General features: G+C 35.4%; 1 protein-coding gene across 1 annotated transcript in view; it reads left to right on the forward strand.

The window, feature by feature from the left end:
* The window catches only part of GEMIN5 (gem nuclear organelle associated protein 5), a 31,722-nt gene that overhangs the window by 6,652 nt on the left and 10,555 nt on the right, over positions 1-14,515 (forward strand). The window contains exons 8-21 of the mRNA XM_029284846.1: positions 827-912; positions 1,802-1,884; positions 2,246-2,382; positions 5,076-5,149; positions 5,832-6,013; positions 6,425-6,564; positions 7,727-7,898; positions 8,930-9,157; positions 9,771-9,878; positions 10,003-10,131; positions 11,032-11,127; positions 12,738-12,875; positions 13,286-13,433; positions 14,199-14,318. Of these exons, the coding sequence (XP_029140679.1) occupies positions 827-912; positions 1,802-1,884; positions 2,246-2,382; positions 5,076-5,149; positions 5,832-6,013; positions 6,425-6,564; positions 7,727-7,898; positions 8,930-9,157; positions 9,771-9,878; positions 10,003-10,131; positions 11,032-11,127; positions 12,738-12,875; positions 13,286-13,433; positions 14,199-14,318 (1,841 nt within the window). The remainder of the gene's footprint in view (positions 1-826; positions 913-1,801; positions 1,885-2,245; positions 2,383-5,075; positions 5,150-5,831; positions 6,014-6,424; positions 6,565-7,726; positions 7,899-8,929; positions 9,158-9,770; positions 9,879-10,002; positions 10,132-11,031; positions 11,128-12,737; positions 12,876-13,285; positions 13,434-14,198; positions 14,319-14,515) is intronic.

Consider the following 14,515-nt stretch of genomic DNA (forward strand, 5'->3'; position numbering starts at 1 on the left):
CAATATATATTTTATTTTCCCATTCAAAATAATGATTTCTACATTGGATACTACTTACTGTATGTTTTATGTACTGTGAGTGCTAATTATATACATATTTATTAAAATGTCAGAAATAATTCACTTAAAATGATTTAAACATTATTTAAACATATTAACAATAATAAAGATTGCTGTATTGATTATACTAATTAAAAGTCACTGCTTATATCAGGGCCATTAGATAAGAAAACAATTCTCAGCATAATTTGAGCACAGATGTTAAGATAATGAAAAAAACATTATTAACAAAATCTGCTTTTGAAAGCAACACTAGAAAGTGGTGTTTAAAAATAATGTAATGAACTGCTGTAAACTGCAATTAACTTTGATCATGAATCGTTAAGCTTAATAACTTCATTCTTTTACTGGCAGCTATTACTATGTTACTGGGTTCTAAAATGCTACACCTGCAAATCTATCTAAAGAAAATGCAGTTCTAATTATTTTAAATTGTCAGGATACTTCATGCAATGATTTATTATTATTATTTATTATTATTATTATTATTTGCTAGTTTGCTTAAAAGTAGCTTCAATCACAGAGAATTTCATGTATTGTTAGTTTTCTGTTTGTGGTGCTTTCTGCAAATGAACATAGCTTATGGAGAATGCTAACAAATGTCCTTTAGTATATATTACATGTTCTGCTGGTGTAGATATACTTTTAGTATATTATCTATCTATCTATCAGCTATGTTAATGTCACAGTGTAATCTGGATATAATTTGCATTAATCCATAATTCTGACAATAGTGTTGAGATCTAAGTGTGTTTTCTGTTTGCAGTTGGCTTGGCATCCAACAAAAGAAGGCTGTTTAGCTTTTGGAACAGATGATGGAAAGGTTGGAATTTATGATACATACTCTAACAAGTAAGATATAACTATTTTTGTTGATTAGTATCTATTTACATATATAATGATGAGCCATGATTATAGTTTTTTTGAACGATCAATATATGGCTGGTTCACTATTCAGTAAACCATCACAGATGACAATAGGTGATAAGCCAAAACTGCCCATATTTTGGCATAGTATGCACTCAACCAAAGGAAGAGTGTTGATCAAAAGAAAGTAACGCTTTGCAAGGGTATCAAAACATATGAAGATAACCTTCTATTGCAAGAGTATTTGATAGTGTCAGCCTAATTCCATATGCTATTAGGGGTAGAGACTTGATAAAACCATAGAATTAACATTCTAAGAAAATTTTCTGAAAGAACTTCTTCAGACCATGTTCTGATTCAAAATCTTCCAGAAGCCCAGTTATTTCTTAGTTCTCTTCATAATTTGTTCTGTTACTTCACAGATTTATCATTACTCTTTAATTAGAATGCATTTTGTATGTTCATTCTTATCCTTTGAGAAGTCACAGAAGAGAGCAGAATTTATCAAGAGAGGGGGGGTCATTAGTATTGTTATTGTTTCTCTTGTATTGAGAAAATACAAAGAAAATTGGTGCTATTCTTCTGTGTTCAACCAGACATACTTTTAAACTTGTAAAAAGGAGTGCAGAAGGATTGTGAAAAATATTGCTGTTCTAGCTTAAAGGAATTGTTGGACCTTTCCTCATTTCTATTGATATTTTAAATAATGCTGAGGGAGGTTACTTCAGATATTGTCATATGTTTCTTTAAAAATGATGCCAATGTTTGTTTGTTTGTTTGTTTTTCTGTTTTGTATTTTACTTTTTATGATAAAACAATACATAAATAAAAAATTTAAAAAATGATGCCAATTTCATATATCTTTTCCTGTTAGGCCTCCCCAAGTCTCTAGTACATACCATAAGAAAACTGTGTATACTTTAGTTTGGGGACCTCCAGTTCCTCCACTGTCTTTACGTAAGTCTTGGCTTTTTTACTTGGTCCACATATTGTGACAATGCTCTAGAAATAGCATTATCTTCTCCCCCACTCATGGTGGGCATGTTCAAACTTTTATTAAGATCTTCACAGGTTTTGAAACTGCTTCATAATATAATCATAAACATCAGGAATTTTTCAACTGACCATTACTTTTTGCAGTAATTTGATGATTTAAGTCATAGTTATGTTGCATGGTGGTACTTTGATCCAATAAAGGATGATAGAATTATGATATTAAAAGAAATATTTAAAAGAATAAGTTTTAAATTTTTTCTACTAATTACATTAAAATATACATGTATAAGACACAATAGCATTGTTTTCTTATTTATTGTAGGGGGAGATGGTGATAGACCTTCCATAACTTTATATAGCTGTGCAGGAGAAGGAGTTGTTTTCCAACATAATCCTTGGAATCTAAATGGAGAAGCTCATGATATCAATAAACTCATTCGAGAAACAAATTCAATCAAAGTGAGTAAGAATTTTGACCTTGGAATGAAAATTGCTTGTTTGTTCTCCATCTGTATTATAGTTCAGGTAGAAGAAAGTAACATCTGACTCCAAAGTAACTTTTGGCACACTGACATAGAATGCTCTCAGCTTAGTGCGAACTGGGCTGTTGGCAGTTCACCATCTGTAATGAAATAGAAAGAAATCAGACTGAAATTAAAATCCTACACAGGTAGAAAGTATGGGGTAAGGAAGAGGTCCTGGTACAGAATGTTAAGAAGCTATGGGACACGAAACTCACAAGCGGATATCAAAAAGTTCAGAACTGAACTTGATTGAAGAAGGATAATAGCTCATGTTCAAGATTACACTCTGGCATTAAGCATGGCAACACATACTTACTTTTCTGCCTTATTGTGTTAGTTGGTATGCCTCAGCAGCTCTGTTTAAAGTGACCACCAGATTTCTGAGGAACAATTAACAAGAATGTCCCATGAATTGTTATATGCAGCATTTTGCTGGTGAAATTATTCCAATTTGCTCAGGTCTAGAATCTGCTGATGAAATGGTTGGGATGCATCATGTGATATTCCTAGAACTCTTTTTCAGCTTCTTGATTCTAAGCAAGTGATAAGATAAAATGCTTTGAAATGTGTTGATTTGTAAGAATTATATGTAAATAAAAAGCATAGCATAAGCAATGAACAATTAAACAAAACTGCAGGAAGACTAAACTTTATGAAGAAGTTTCTCAGCATTGTTAAGGTCACTACAAAAGAAGACAGAATGTTAGACAAACTAATCAAAATGCAGTGTTGGCTACTGCAGAATAGAGGTATAAGGTAACAACGGGAGAAACATGGGTGAAAAAATGGAACTATTGATTAAAGTAGAACTGAAGCAAAGTAGCATAGGCATTTGTGAGAGAAAGAATTAGTGCAAATAACCAAGATAGCAGTGGACATGAGTTATTACTGTACAGTTATGATCTAGTAATCATTAGAAGGCAAATGCAAAATAATTGTGATGAGCAGGAAAAGGGTCTCACTTTCATATACTACTCAGAGCTTGTAAGAAAGGAGCAGAAAAAAAATCTAATAAATAAATTCAATACTGCCTTGACTTTCTCAAACAGTCTATAAGGCTAGGATGCTACTTTGTTTTCTGTTATCTTCTTCACTGGAAATCTGTTAGAAATTTAAAACTTTTAAACATTTGAAAGTTTCATTCTTTTATTACAATTTCAGAAAATATTTTAAATCCTTCCAAGTAGATTGACCAGGTCCACTGATTGTGGAATTTTCATTATGTCAAATTACTGTATTATCTGTTGTAGCAAAATTGCCACCTATCATGCCTCTATGTTTCTGCAACTTATTTGCATAGGAAAGTTTAAATAGCTTTGAGAAAAGCAAGAGATTTGCATTCAGCCACTTGTTTTATTGTGTCATACTATCATATTTCATTTTAATGCTAGTGCCTCTTGCTGGGTGTTCAGTACTGAAGTGAGAGCATGGGGTGGAGTCAAAAAGCTATATGAAAGCACAGTTTCTAATTTCTTGCTGAGAATACTTTCATACTCAAGTCATTCTGTAGATAGCACACTGTCATACTAACCTGTTTCCTGACTTTTGTGATTATTGTATCTGTTTTCAGGGAAATATTATATCTGCCATATAGATTTCTTGTATAAATGCTGGGATGCATGATTTGCTCAGATTGGCCTTAGTTGTTCTTACAATTAATGTATTTGTATTGTTTGATAAATACATAGGTGAGAGACAGACAGACTCGTTCAAATTCCATAAGATGTCTCCTACAGAATAGTTTTTAATCATAATCTCCTGACTGATTTAAGATTTTAGAAAAATTATGTCTGCCTGTGGGCTGAAAAAATAAATTAATTTTTGCAAAATTTAGGTGAACAGAAATTATATGGTGGCTTTTTTCATTTAGTTATTTCTTTTATATATGCCTTTACTTTGCATAACTTCAGGCAATGTACATGATGCTCCCACCTCTCAAAACGACAACCCTGTGAGGTAGGTTGGTCTGAGAGAGAATATATGGCTGACCCAAAGTCACCTAACTAGTTATCGTGCCTAAGGAAAGATTAAATCGTATGATCTCCAGGTTTTTAGTCTAATATCTTGACCACTACTCATCAAGCTGATCTTTTTCCCCTTTGTCTGGTGGTAGCTGCTAGATCAGGTTTTTCTCAACTTTGGTGACTTTAAGATTTGGCTTGCTGGAGAATTCTGGGAGTTGAAGTTCACATGTCTTAAAGTTGCCAAGGTTGAGAAACATTGTGCTAGATTATTATGAAAATTGATAGAATTCCCTGATTCCTCTATTCTCCCTGAAAACCTTCAGTTGACCATGTTTACATTATTTATTGAAGGAGTCCCCAATCTGTGGGCCGTGGGCCATAAGGATTTTGCAACTGGGCCGTGGAAATGGCCGGCAAGCATGTGCGCGTGCACATGGACACCCTCATTTGTGCGAGCAGCAGGCAAACGCATGTGTGCTCCCTTTGTATGAGCAGCAGGCACACCACTCGTGCAAATGGAGCTGCACACCCTTGCTGCTTGTGCGAACCATTCCCTTCCACCCAACACCACCAGTCTGCAAAGCTAGAAGCGTTGAGGAACGCTGATTTATTGAATGGATGTCAGTACTATTAAGGCTCTATAATTTTATTGATTTTCTTTTAGCACAAATTACCAGCACATACAGAAATCAGCTGGAAACCAGATGGCACTCTCTTGGCTATTGGTAATGAAGATGGGTATGTGCTGAAATTTTAACTCAATGCTAATTTGCCATTTGGTAGCAAGTATAGTGGTTGAGAGTCAAGCATATTAACTGACTTCCTCATTTCTTTTATGTCAGAAACTGCCTTGTTGAACTCCTTTACTGGGCAACAAAATCAATATAAAATTCTTCAGTCATTTAAAAAAAATATAATTATTTAGTTCATAGAAAAAAATTTCCCAGTAAATATGAGCAAATAAAGTATGAGCAGACAAAATGACATCTCCAGATACTTGACTGATTGTGCTGTCATGGTGTGTTTTGAGTGCCTGACTATATGTCCTTGACTTATCACTGTTTTAATATATAATTGACAAAGTTAATAATTGGACTCTTTCTGACTTTCTGATCTATCTAATACCATTCCACTTTAATATCATGGAACAAAATTTGACAAATCTTTGTATTCATCAAACTTAAAGCATTCCTACATTCATAAAATTATCATACCATGCAAGCAGATATAACACATACCAAAAATATATGTATATTTAGAAATAGAGATGGCTGTGCTATTGTAATAAAGTATTCCAATTTGCAGGCTATTCAGAGTAGGATTGTAATGTATGTGTATGAATTATTTTGGGAGAACAGAGACTAAAGTACTTATTTCTCCCATCAATTTCTGCATTGATACTTCCTTTTTAATCTTGCAGATCAATTGAGATACTTCAGGCTCCTCGTTTGAAACTGCTGTGCACCATCCAGCAACATCATAAGCTTATCAATGTTATCCGTTGGCATCACGACCATGGGACACAACCAGAACTGAGTTATATGATAGCTTCTGGCTCAAATAATGCTACTATTTATGTACATAATATCAAGAGTGTCATAGGTGACTATGTTTCCAGTTCTTGCCACAAGTCACTGTTTAAACTGTTGTTTTTCATCTTCTTCTATATTATTTTGAATAAGACGGCATGTTTCATTGTTCTGGTTTAAAGTAAAACATGTTTAAAACTTCACCTCCTGTAAGATAGCCAGTCCACAATGGACAGATTGTTCTCTTGATGAAAAGAGTCAGAACATTATTCAGGAAGATCCAGTGTAGCAATAACTAATTTGTGTTCTTCTATTTCATCTTTTCTTTCTTTCTTTCTTTATAATTTTCTGTATTATTTGTTGTTTGATTTTTCCCTTTGTCTTTCTGTATTCATTTTTTAAAGTATTCTAAACATGTTTTAAAATTATATAAAAAGTAAGTTGTAAGATTTGAACTCATTCAAACAGTATGTTTTCTCTTTAGAGAGTTCTTCGGAGAAGCCTGTAACAATCACAGAGCCTTTTCGTACTCTGGCTGGACACACAGCCAAGATCACTAGTTTGTCTTGGAGTCCACATCATAATGGAAGACTGGTATCTGTTTGCTATGATGGCACTGCCCAGGTAATGCTTGTGAAATTATTTTAATAGATTTTTTTTCCTAATCTAATGCTGGGTTTTCCAAAGTGGTCAATATCTCCTCACAAGGGTCAATGGGACTATCCATTATTGTTGTTATTATTGTGCAGTAATATTATGTAGTTAAATTATTTTCATATAATAAATGTTTGAGGATTGATGAAAAATCTGAAACTTCATGAAGGGATTTGTGAGTTGAGGAATTTGGGGACCCCTGATCTAATCAAATAGATAAAAGATTTAGGGATGCCTTGGTTAAAAAAAATATAATAGGGAAAGCCAAACTTGGAAAAGCAGATTCTCATGCTGCATTTTGTATTTTTGGGGAATTCAGAACATTCATTGTGTAAATTGTCATTCTGTGGTATATGTAGAACCCTTGTGCACCTAAAAGCAGAATGTGCAGGATTTTTTTGTCATGGTGTATGCTTATAACTATGAAAAAATTAACAAATGGTTTAATTCTGTCCTGTCTGCTGTCCTTGCCTTGCCCCTTCCCAAAGTTAAATGTGTCCTTTGGCCTTCGTAGTACAAATATAAAAAGCCAGAGCCACATTTTAAAAGCATAGTGCAAATTGGAAACAAGCCTATAGAGGTGATAGATTAGAGATTTATATGGGCTCTTTCAAACCATTGATTTCTATGGCCTAAAATAGAATTGGTATGGGGGTTCACCTGATTTAACCAACCTGCAATGGACACATTACCCTCTTGATAATAAGGTAAAAAGCATGCAAAGGCTAAGTTAGCAATAGCACTTAGACTTATATACCACTTCACAGTGCTTTACAGTCTTCTCTAAGTGGTTTACAGAATCAGCCTATTGCCCCCAACAATCTGGGCCCTCATTTTACCCACCTCAGAAGGATGGAAGGCTGTGTCAGCTTTGAGCCGGCCAGGATTGAACTGCTGGCAGTCGGCAGAGTTAGCCTGCAATACTGCATTCGAACCACTGTGCCACACGGCTCTTAGCATATTAGTTAGAATATTATGCAACACGGCTCTTAGAATATTGGTAATATTAGTTAGAATATTATGCAGAAAAATACAGGGAAGTATCTAATTTTAATTTAATATCACGTCTTTAGAAATTGGAGATTATTTTAGTGGAAAAATCACGTGGGACTGATGAGACATTTGTTCACAGGTTTGGGATGCTCTAAAAGAAGAGCCTTTGCACAATTACAGGGGACACCGAGGCCGTCTGCTCTGTGCACAGTGGTCACCTGTGGAAACAGAGTCCATTTACACTGGGGGTGATGACTTCTCTGTTCACAAATGGGTAGCTTTAAAACAAGAGCACATTCGCCCTCCCCAAGGTCAGTAAACTATTAATTCATACTTTGACATAGCAGTAAGAGTTAAAAAAAAATAAATACCAAGATTTGTAGTGATGTTTATTCTTTTTTTTAGTCATTATTCTTTGATTATAGTATTAGTATTCCAGAATTAGTAGACACCGGCTTCCTAAAAATGCAATAGTCATAGATTGAATGTTGGACTAAATCCAAGGAAAGAGGCAGAGAGAATAGGGAACATGTTCCCACTGCAGTTCTTTTGATTAGAAGATAATAGGTCCCCTAATGTGTCTGCATGTGCACAAACCATTTTTTTTCTGCTGACGTTTCTTTCATTTTGGGAAACCATATTGTATCTACAATTATCTTCTTTGTTTTACTTAATTTATTTTTAAATTTTGCTTGCTGCCCAGAGTCACTTTGGTGACAGGAGAAGTTAAATAAATGAATAAATGTCCCTTCAAACACCGTCTAACTGTGATTCCTAAAAAATCAGCATTTATAGTTGATTGTAGAGTAAGGCTTGACAAATAGAAAGGCTAAGAAAATCTCTGATTCAAATAGGGGAACAGAAAATCTCATTCCCTTCCTGTGTGACAATGATGATTTTGCATCATTGTCCTGTCTGCTGACTTTATCTTGCCCCTTCCCAAAGTTAAATGTGTGCTACCCACGGCCTCCAAAATATTGTCTTCCCCCAAACTTTGGAGATAAAATTTAAAAAGCAGAAAATTAGTGTACTGTCTCTTGTAATGCATTTCATTTGTTGTAATCCTTTCAAAGGAACCAGTTTGATGCAATGGTTAAAGCATCAAGCTAGAAACCAGGAGATCACGGGTTCTAAGTCCTGTATAGACATAAAGCCTAGGTGACCTTGGGCCGGTCATTTTTCTCAGTCCTAGGAAGTGGGCAATGGCACTTTTGAAATCTTGTAAGAAAACTGCAGGGACTCTTCCTTGCAGTTGCCAAGAATCAAAAAGTATGCATAAGAGAAGAAAGAAAGAAATTAAGAGGAATCTCTAACACTTTTAAAAGCATTTCCTGTTTATTAGGCAAGAAGAGTATTGAGCTAGAGAAAAAAAGAAGCACTCAGATTAAACAGAAAGTGAAGAAAAAGAAGAAACCTTTGGGGAAGTTGCCTTCTGCACAGAATATAAATGACTGGACGAATGGTGGCGAAAATATGAAAGAACCTCCCTTGGAAGAAAATGGGATTTCTGACCCGGAAGGAGAAAAAGAACCACATGAGCAAGAGGCAGCTGAGAAAATTTCCTCAGAAGGTACATAACAGTTTGCATCTCTAATCATAGCTGCAGTAATTGTCTTAATAAACTGGAAAATAGCATTTAAGCTGTAGAAACATGGTTGTGAGAGATGTTATTACTCACCTCTAGAAAGGCAAATACTTGATGTTCAACCAGAGTGAATCTCTTGGTTCCCTATTCCTTCAAATCATAATGTTTGTTGTTTAAGTAAACATTGTTCTTTATCCAATGGGGCCAGAGACTTGACTCAGCCTTCCATCTTTCCAAAGTGGGTAAAATGAGGACCCAGATTATTGGGGACAATATGCTGACTCTGTAAACCGCTTGGAGAGGGCTGTAAAGCCCTGTGAAGTGGTGTATAAGTTTAAGTGCTATTGGTGTTACCATCATGTTTTCTTAATTCTGAAACCTTGACTGATTAGCTGAGTCACTGAGAGGATTGCCTTTTCTTAGCTCTCATGCAGTTCCCTTGTTTTCAGTTACATTTAAAGCTAGAGCTAATGAATTTAGATAGACAAAGATATACTGCATATATATATTATCCTCCTATAGTTTTCTCTGTGGCAGTTTGTAGCAGAAGCATGTTATTGTAGGCATTGCACAAGTTTAATTAGTTCTTTCATTGAAGTTGACAGTGATTCAACAACTTGTCCACCATCTGTCCATGGGCTGGATAGCCTGAAACCTCCTGTTTTGGTTAAAATTCCACCTGTAAGGAAGGATCCAGTTAAGCCAGGTTTGTACACATTATTTATATAGAATTATATATATAGAATTATTTACATATAATCTCTTGAAGTTTTGGCATAGGGATCAGCAGCTGTAGTCAGGATATGAGTTTCTAACAACTCTCTTTCCAGCAGTAGATATTTCCGTGAAAAGAAAAAAGCCTCGATCAATCCTGCCTCTGAGCACATCTATGGACCACAGGTCAAAGGAGGAACTGCACCAGGACTGTCTGAGATTAGCACATTTCTTACATTCCAAAGGTAAGATAGGAAGTATGTGCCATACAATGTACTGATCATTTTTTAGATAACTTCATATCTTAAATAGACTGTTAGCCTTGCTTTGTGGCTTTTTCAACCAATACATAGCAGAATATATTAACAACAAATTTGTTCCATATTATTTAGATTAGTAATATGAGAAAATTGTATATCACAAAAATAAATGACATAGTATATAACTGGGACTCAGAATCTGACCCACAGGCTGGATTGCCATCAAGAGTTAGAACTTACAACAAAAACAGAGATCTTGGAAGGATTGCTGGAGGAGAGAAGTAAAAAAATCTCCGTGTTCTTTACCAAGTGATATTTATCAAAACCGCTTTTTAGCTGCAGTTCAGGAGAAAAAGAGTAATCTTAATTGGGAAAGGCTTTAATGCCAGTAGTTTCATTCCCCAGATAAATCTTGTTCTTTTCAGTCTACTCTGTTTGCAAAACTAAACAGCATGGTTTCTCCCAAGCATGATGTCACTTTGATTTCATTTCAACTAGAAGAGTATATATGTAATGTCTCTATTATCTGGTTATGCATAAGACTCTTTCTTAGAACAATATATGAAGATCTGTTCACACCATGTAATCATGTAGTCAGAACACTTGAAGCTTGGTACAACTGCTTTGAAGCCATTACAAGCCAATCATACGAGTGCCTGTACATAAAAAACATTTTGATTTAGTAGCAGTATTACTCAGAAGACTGGGAGAGGACCTCTAAAGCAGCCAGAAGCAGTAGATTCAGAACAGGGTACACAATGCAGCTAATTCTTGCAGTAAGAAGAAATAAATAACATATGTTAAGAATTATTTAAGCTATAGGAAGCACTTTTCTTTTATCATGAAGATCATAAATGTGATAAAACTTTGTTACTTTCCTGGTAGAGTTGAATGAAGATTTGACCCCTTCTCCAAAGGATCCTATCCATTTGGGTCTGTTCACAGATAGACCTGCCCTATATAAGATGATGGAAGCAGAAGGTTAGTATTTGAATCATTAATCACTTGGTTTGGGTAAGGATGAATAGTAAATAGGATATAGTATTTGCATGTAAAAATGAGTTGTTAAGCCATGGCTCATAACCATGGGTTAGAAAACAATCATGTTTGTTTGTGGGTTGTTTTCTCTGTGTTTCAGTTATTCTGGCCTTGAACCTCTGTGGATTGATTAGTGGCTTAGAAGAAACATACTAACGATAAACCAGGAAAATATAACCAGACTTGCTATTAGGACACAATTATAAATTATAGTTGCAGTCAATAAACCAACAAAAAGTTTCAAATTATTTGCTGATCTAAAGCATACTGTATTACTAACCATTCCCACAACATCCTTAACCAAATGTTACATTTTCTTTGGCCTATTGGTCTCTAGTCCTTGTTTCTGAAGGATTTCATGGTGGCCTCAGAAATCTTCACTGTATTCTGCTACTTTTGGTCTTTCATTGTCTCCTAGCATATCCTCACTTGTTTCCTTTTTCTTTGTCTTCCATCTCCAAACCCACTTCAGTATTGGCTCTGAAGTAGTCCTGACAGCAGGTCACCATCATATAGGTCTCTGCTTCCATAAAGTTCAGTTATTTTGGTGATCACTGATTTAACATATGGAGGGAATTAAAAGTCATATTCAGATAAAATTGTATTTTTATATACTATACAATTGCTTCTTCTAGTTTTAATTGAATATTGATGACTTCTGTAGTGGGTAATCAGATACTTAAAATTGCAATTCTTAATTTTTTTAAGGGGGGGTTACTTTTTGGATTGTTACTGTTTTAATCTTTGAATAACTCAGTTGAACGATCACTTATGAAGGATCTCTGATTAGATAAGTGATTGTACTTTAATTTTTCAAAAGGCAATTAATACCACACTGATAGTGTGCTGTAATTGTTAAGATGGTGGGCTGGCACTGGGGAGACTCAGATTCTGATCCAGTCTCAACCACAGAAATTGAGTGGGTACCTTTGCACAATTAACTCTTTAATTAATCTTTAATAATTAACTCTTTAATACAATTAACTCTGGAGAGCCAGTGACGGCACCAGGCTAGAAAGAGGCAGATAATGAATTCTAGTCCTGCCTTAGCCATGAAAGCCAACTGGATGACTTTGGACCAGTCACTCAATCTCAATCCAACCCACCTCACAGGGTTGTTGTTCTGGGGAAAATAAGCAGGAGGAAGGTGTGTTGCATATATTCTCCGCCTTGAGTTATTTATAAACATAAAGACAAAATACGAGTAATAGGGAGATGGGCAATTTAGAAATATGAAATATAAAGTAAGAAAGAAAAGTAACTCTCAATCCAGCTACTTAATAGGGTTGTTACTGTGAGGAAAAATGGGAGGAAGGATTTAATTTTATCAGGAAAAGAGTACTTAAATGGAGAGAAGAGTTGGGTTAAGGGAGAAACAGTGTAGCAAATAGAAACTACATAGTCATTTGGATCCAAAAACATCATTAAACTGAGGCAATAAATAATAGCACAGAGTGAGTTGCAAAGTATAGATGTATGTGGATTTTCTTGTTGCTTTTTGATGATGCTGTACACATTGTTCGGCGTATTATACATAATGCTTGCACCCACAGGAAAAAGTCATTTAGGAAATGGACACCCCGAGCTATTTCAACAACTGATGTTGTGGAAAGGAGATCTTAGAGGTGCTCTTCAATCAGCTGCAGAAAGGGGAGAACTAACAGATCAACTAGTGGCTATCTCACCCATGGGTATGCACAGCACTGAAGAAAATCTGCTATTTTGCACCCAATACTAGGCAGTATTGTAAGAATGATGCATTGTTCTAAAGTACTTCCCTTCCTTAATTTGAAAATCTTACATTGGTTTTACACTGCAGGGCCAAAGTAGTTGCAGTGCTAGTGGTCAGAAGTGTCAGGCTAGGATTGGGAAAATTCAGTTTCAATTGTGGAGCTGATCCTGGAATTCAGTGGGTGTCTGTAGTCATTCTATCCCAGCCAAACATATCTCGTGGGTTCAGTGAGATGAAATTTGGGGAGGGTCCTCCCACCCATGTTTGAACAAAAAAAAAAAAGGTAAGATGTAAATGCAACAAATAACAAATCATGTGCTTATTTCTCTCATGTTACTTTATTTATTGTTGTTCCCGTCTTCCCTTCAGCTGGCTACCAGGCCTGGGCCTATACTGTAGAAGCCTTTGCAAAGCAGTTGTGTTTTCAAGAACAGTATGTCAAGGCTGCCTCCCATCTGCTTTCCCTTCATAAAGTGTATGAAGCTGTAGAACTCCTGAAGTCTCATAATTTTTTCAGGTCATTACACTGCTATTGTTTCATTTGGTTCCGGTATAGAATTGGGAATCTTTATGGAGAAAGAAATTATTGTCTTCTAGCTTTTCATGTAAATCAGAAGAAGCAGAACAGCATACAGGTAGTCCTCGACATACAACGGTTCATTTAATGACCGTTCAAAGTTACAACATCACTGAAAAACACTGCTTTATGACCGTTTTTCACACTTACAACAGTTACAGCATCCCCATGGGCACATGATCAAAATTCAGACGCTTGGCAACTGACTCATATTTATGACGGTTGCTGTGCCGCAGGATCTTGTGATCATCTTTTGCGACCTTCTGACGAGTGGGGAAGCCAGATTCACTTAACAACCATGTTACTAATTTTAACAAGTGCAGTGATTCACTTAACAACTGTGGCAAGAAAAGTTGTAAAATGGGGCAAAACTCACTTAACAAATATCTCACTTAGCAAACCTAAATTTTGAACTCAATTGTTGTTTTAAGTCAAGGACTATCTGTAGTTAGTGTTAAAAAGGGATTATTTTATATCAATTTAAGACCATGTTTAATGTTCCTAATTTCTCCTATAGTCTATTATTTGACATTAAAATGTGTGTATCTAGTTGGGTGCTGGCTTGCTGATTCTCCCAGCATCTTATTGGGGAAATAATCACAATAATTATTTTGAATTTAACTTGATGTGAAAGATCAGTGGTTCAGTGTGCTAATGTTAAGCTGTGATTTATTTAAAACTATTTTTTCTCTTCTTCTGTCTCAGAGAAGCCATTGTAATTGCCAAAGCTAGATTACATCCTGAAGATCCAGTTCTAAAAGATCTATATATCTGCTGGGCAGCTGTGCTAGAGAAGGATGGCCATTACTCTATGGCAGCCAAATGGTATGAGTTGCCAGAAAATATTATCTCTTCAATATATTGTTGTCACCTTTCTACTAAGCAAGATATTCTCTCCCTCAATCTCTGTCTAAATACAAAGAGAGACAGAGAGAAAGTGTGTTTTTCTGCGGGAGTCTGCAAATAGGCAACATAAGATACAGGAAGAAATAATAAATGATACAAATTACTCTGCTATGACT

This window comes from Protobothrops mucrosquamatus, unplaced genomic scaffold, assembly GCF_001527695.2.
Source record: "Protobothrops mucrosquamatus isolate PMUCROS unplaced genomic scaffold, P.Mucros_1.0 scaffold1018, whole genome shotgun sequence".
Taxonomy (NCBI): Eukaryota; Metazoa; Chordata; class Lepidosauria; order Squamata; family Viperidae; genus Protobothrops; species Protobothrops mucrosquamatus.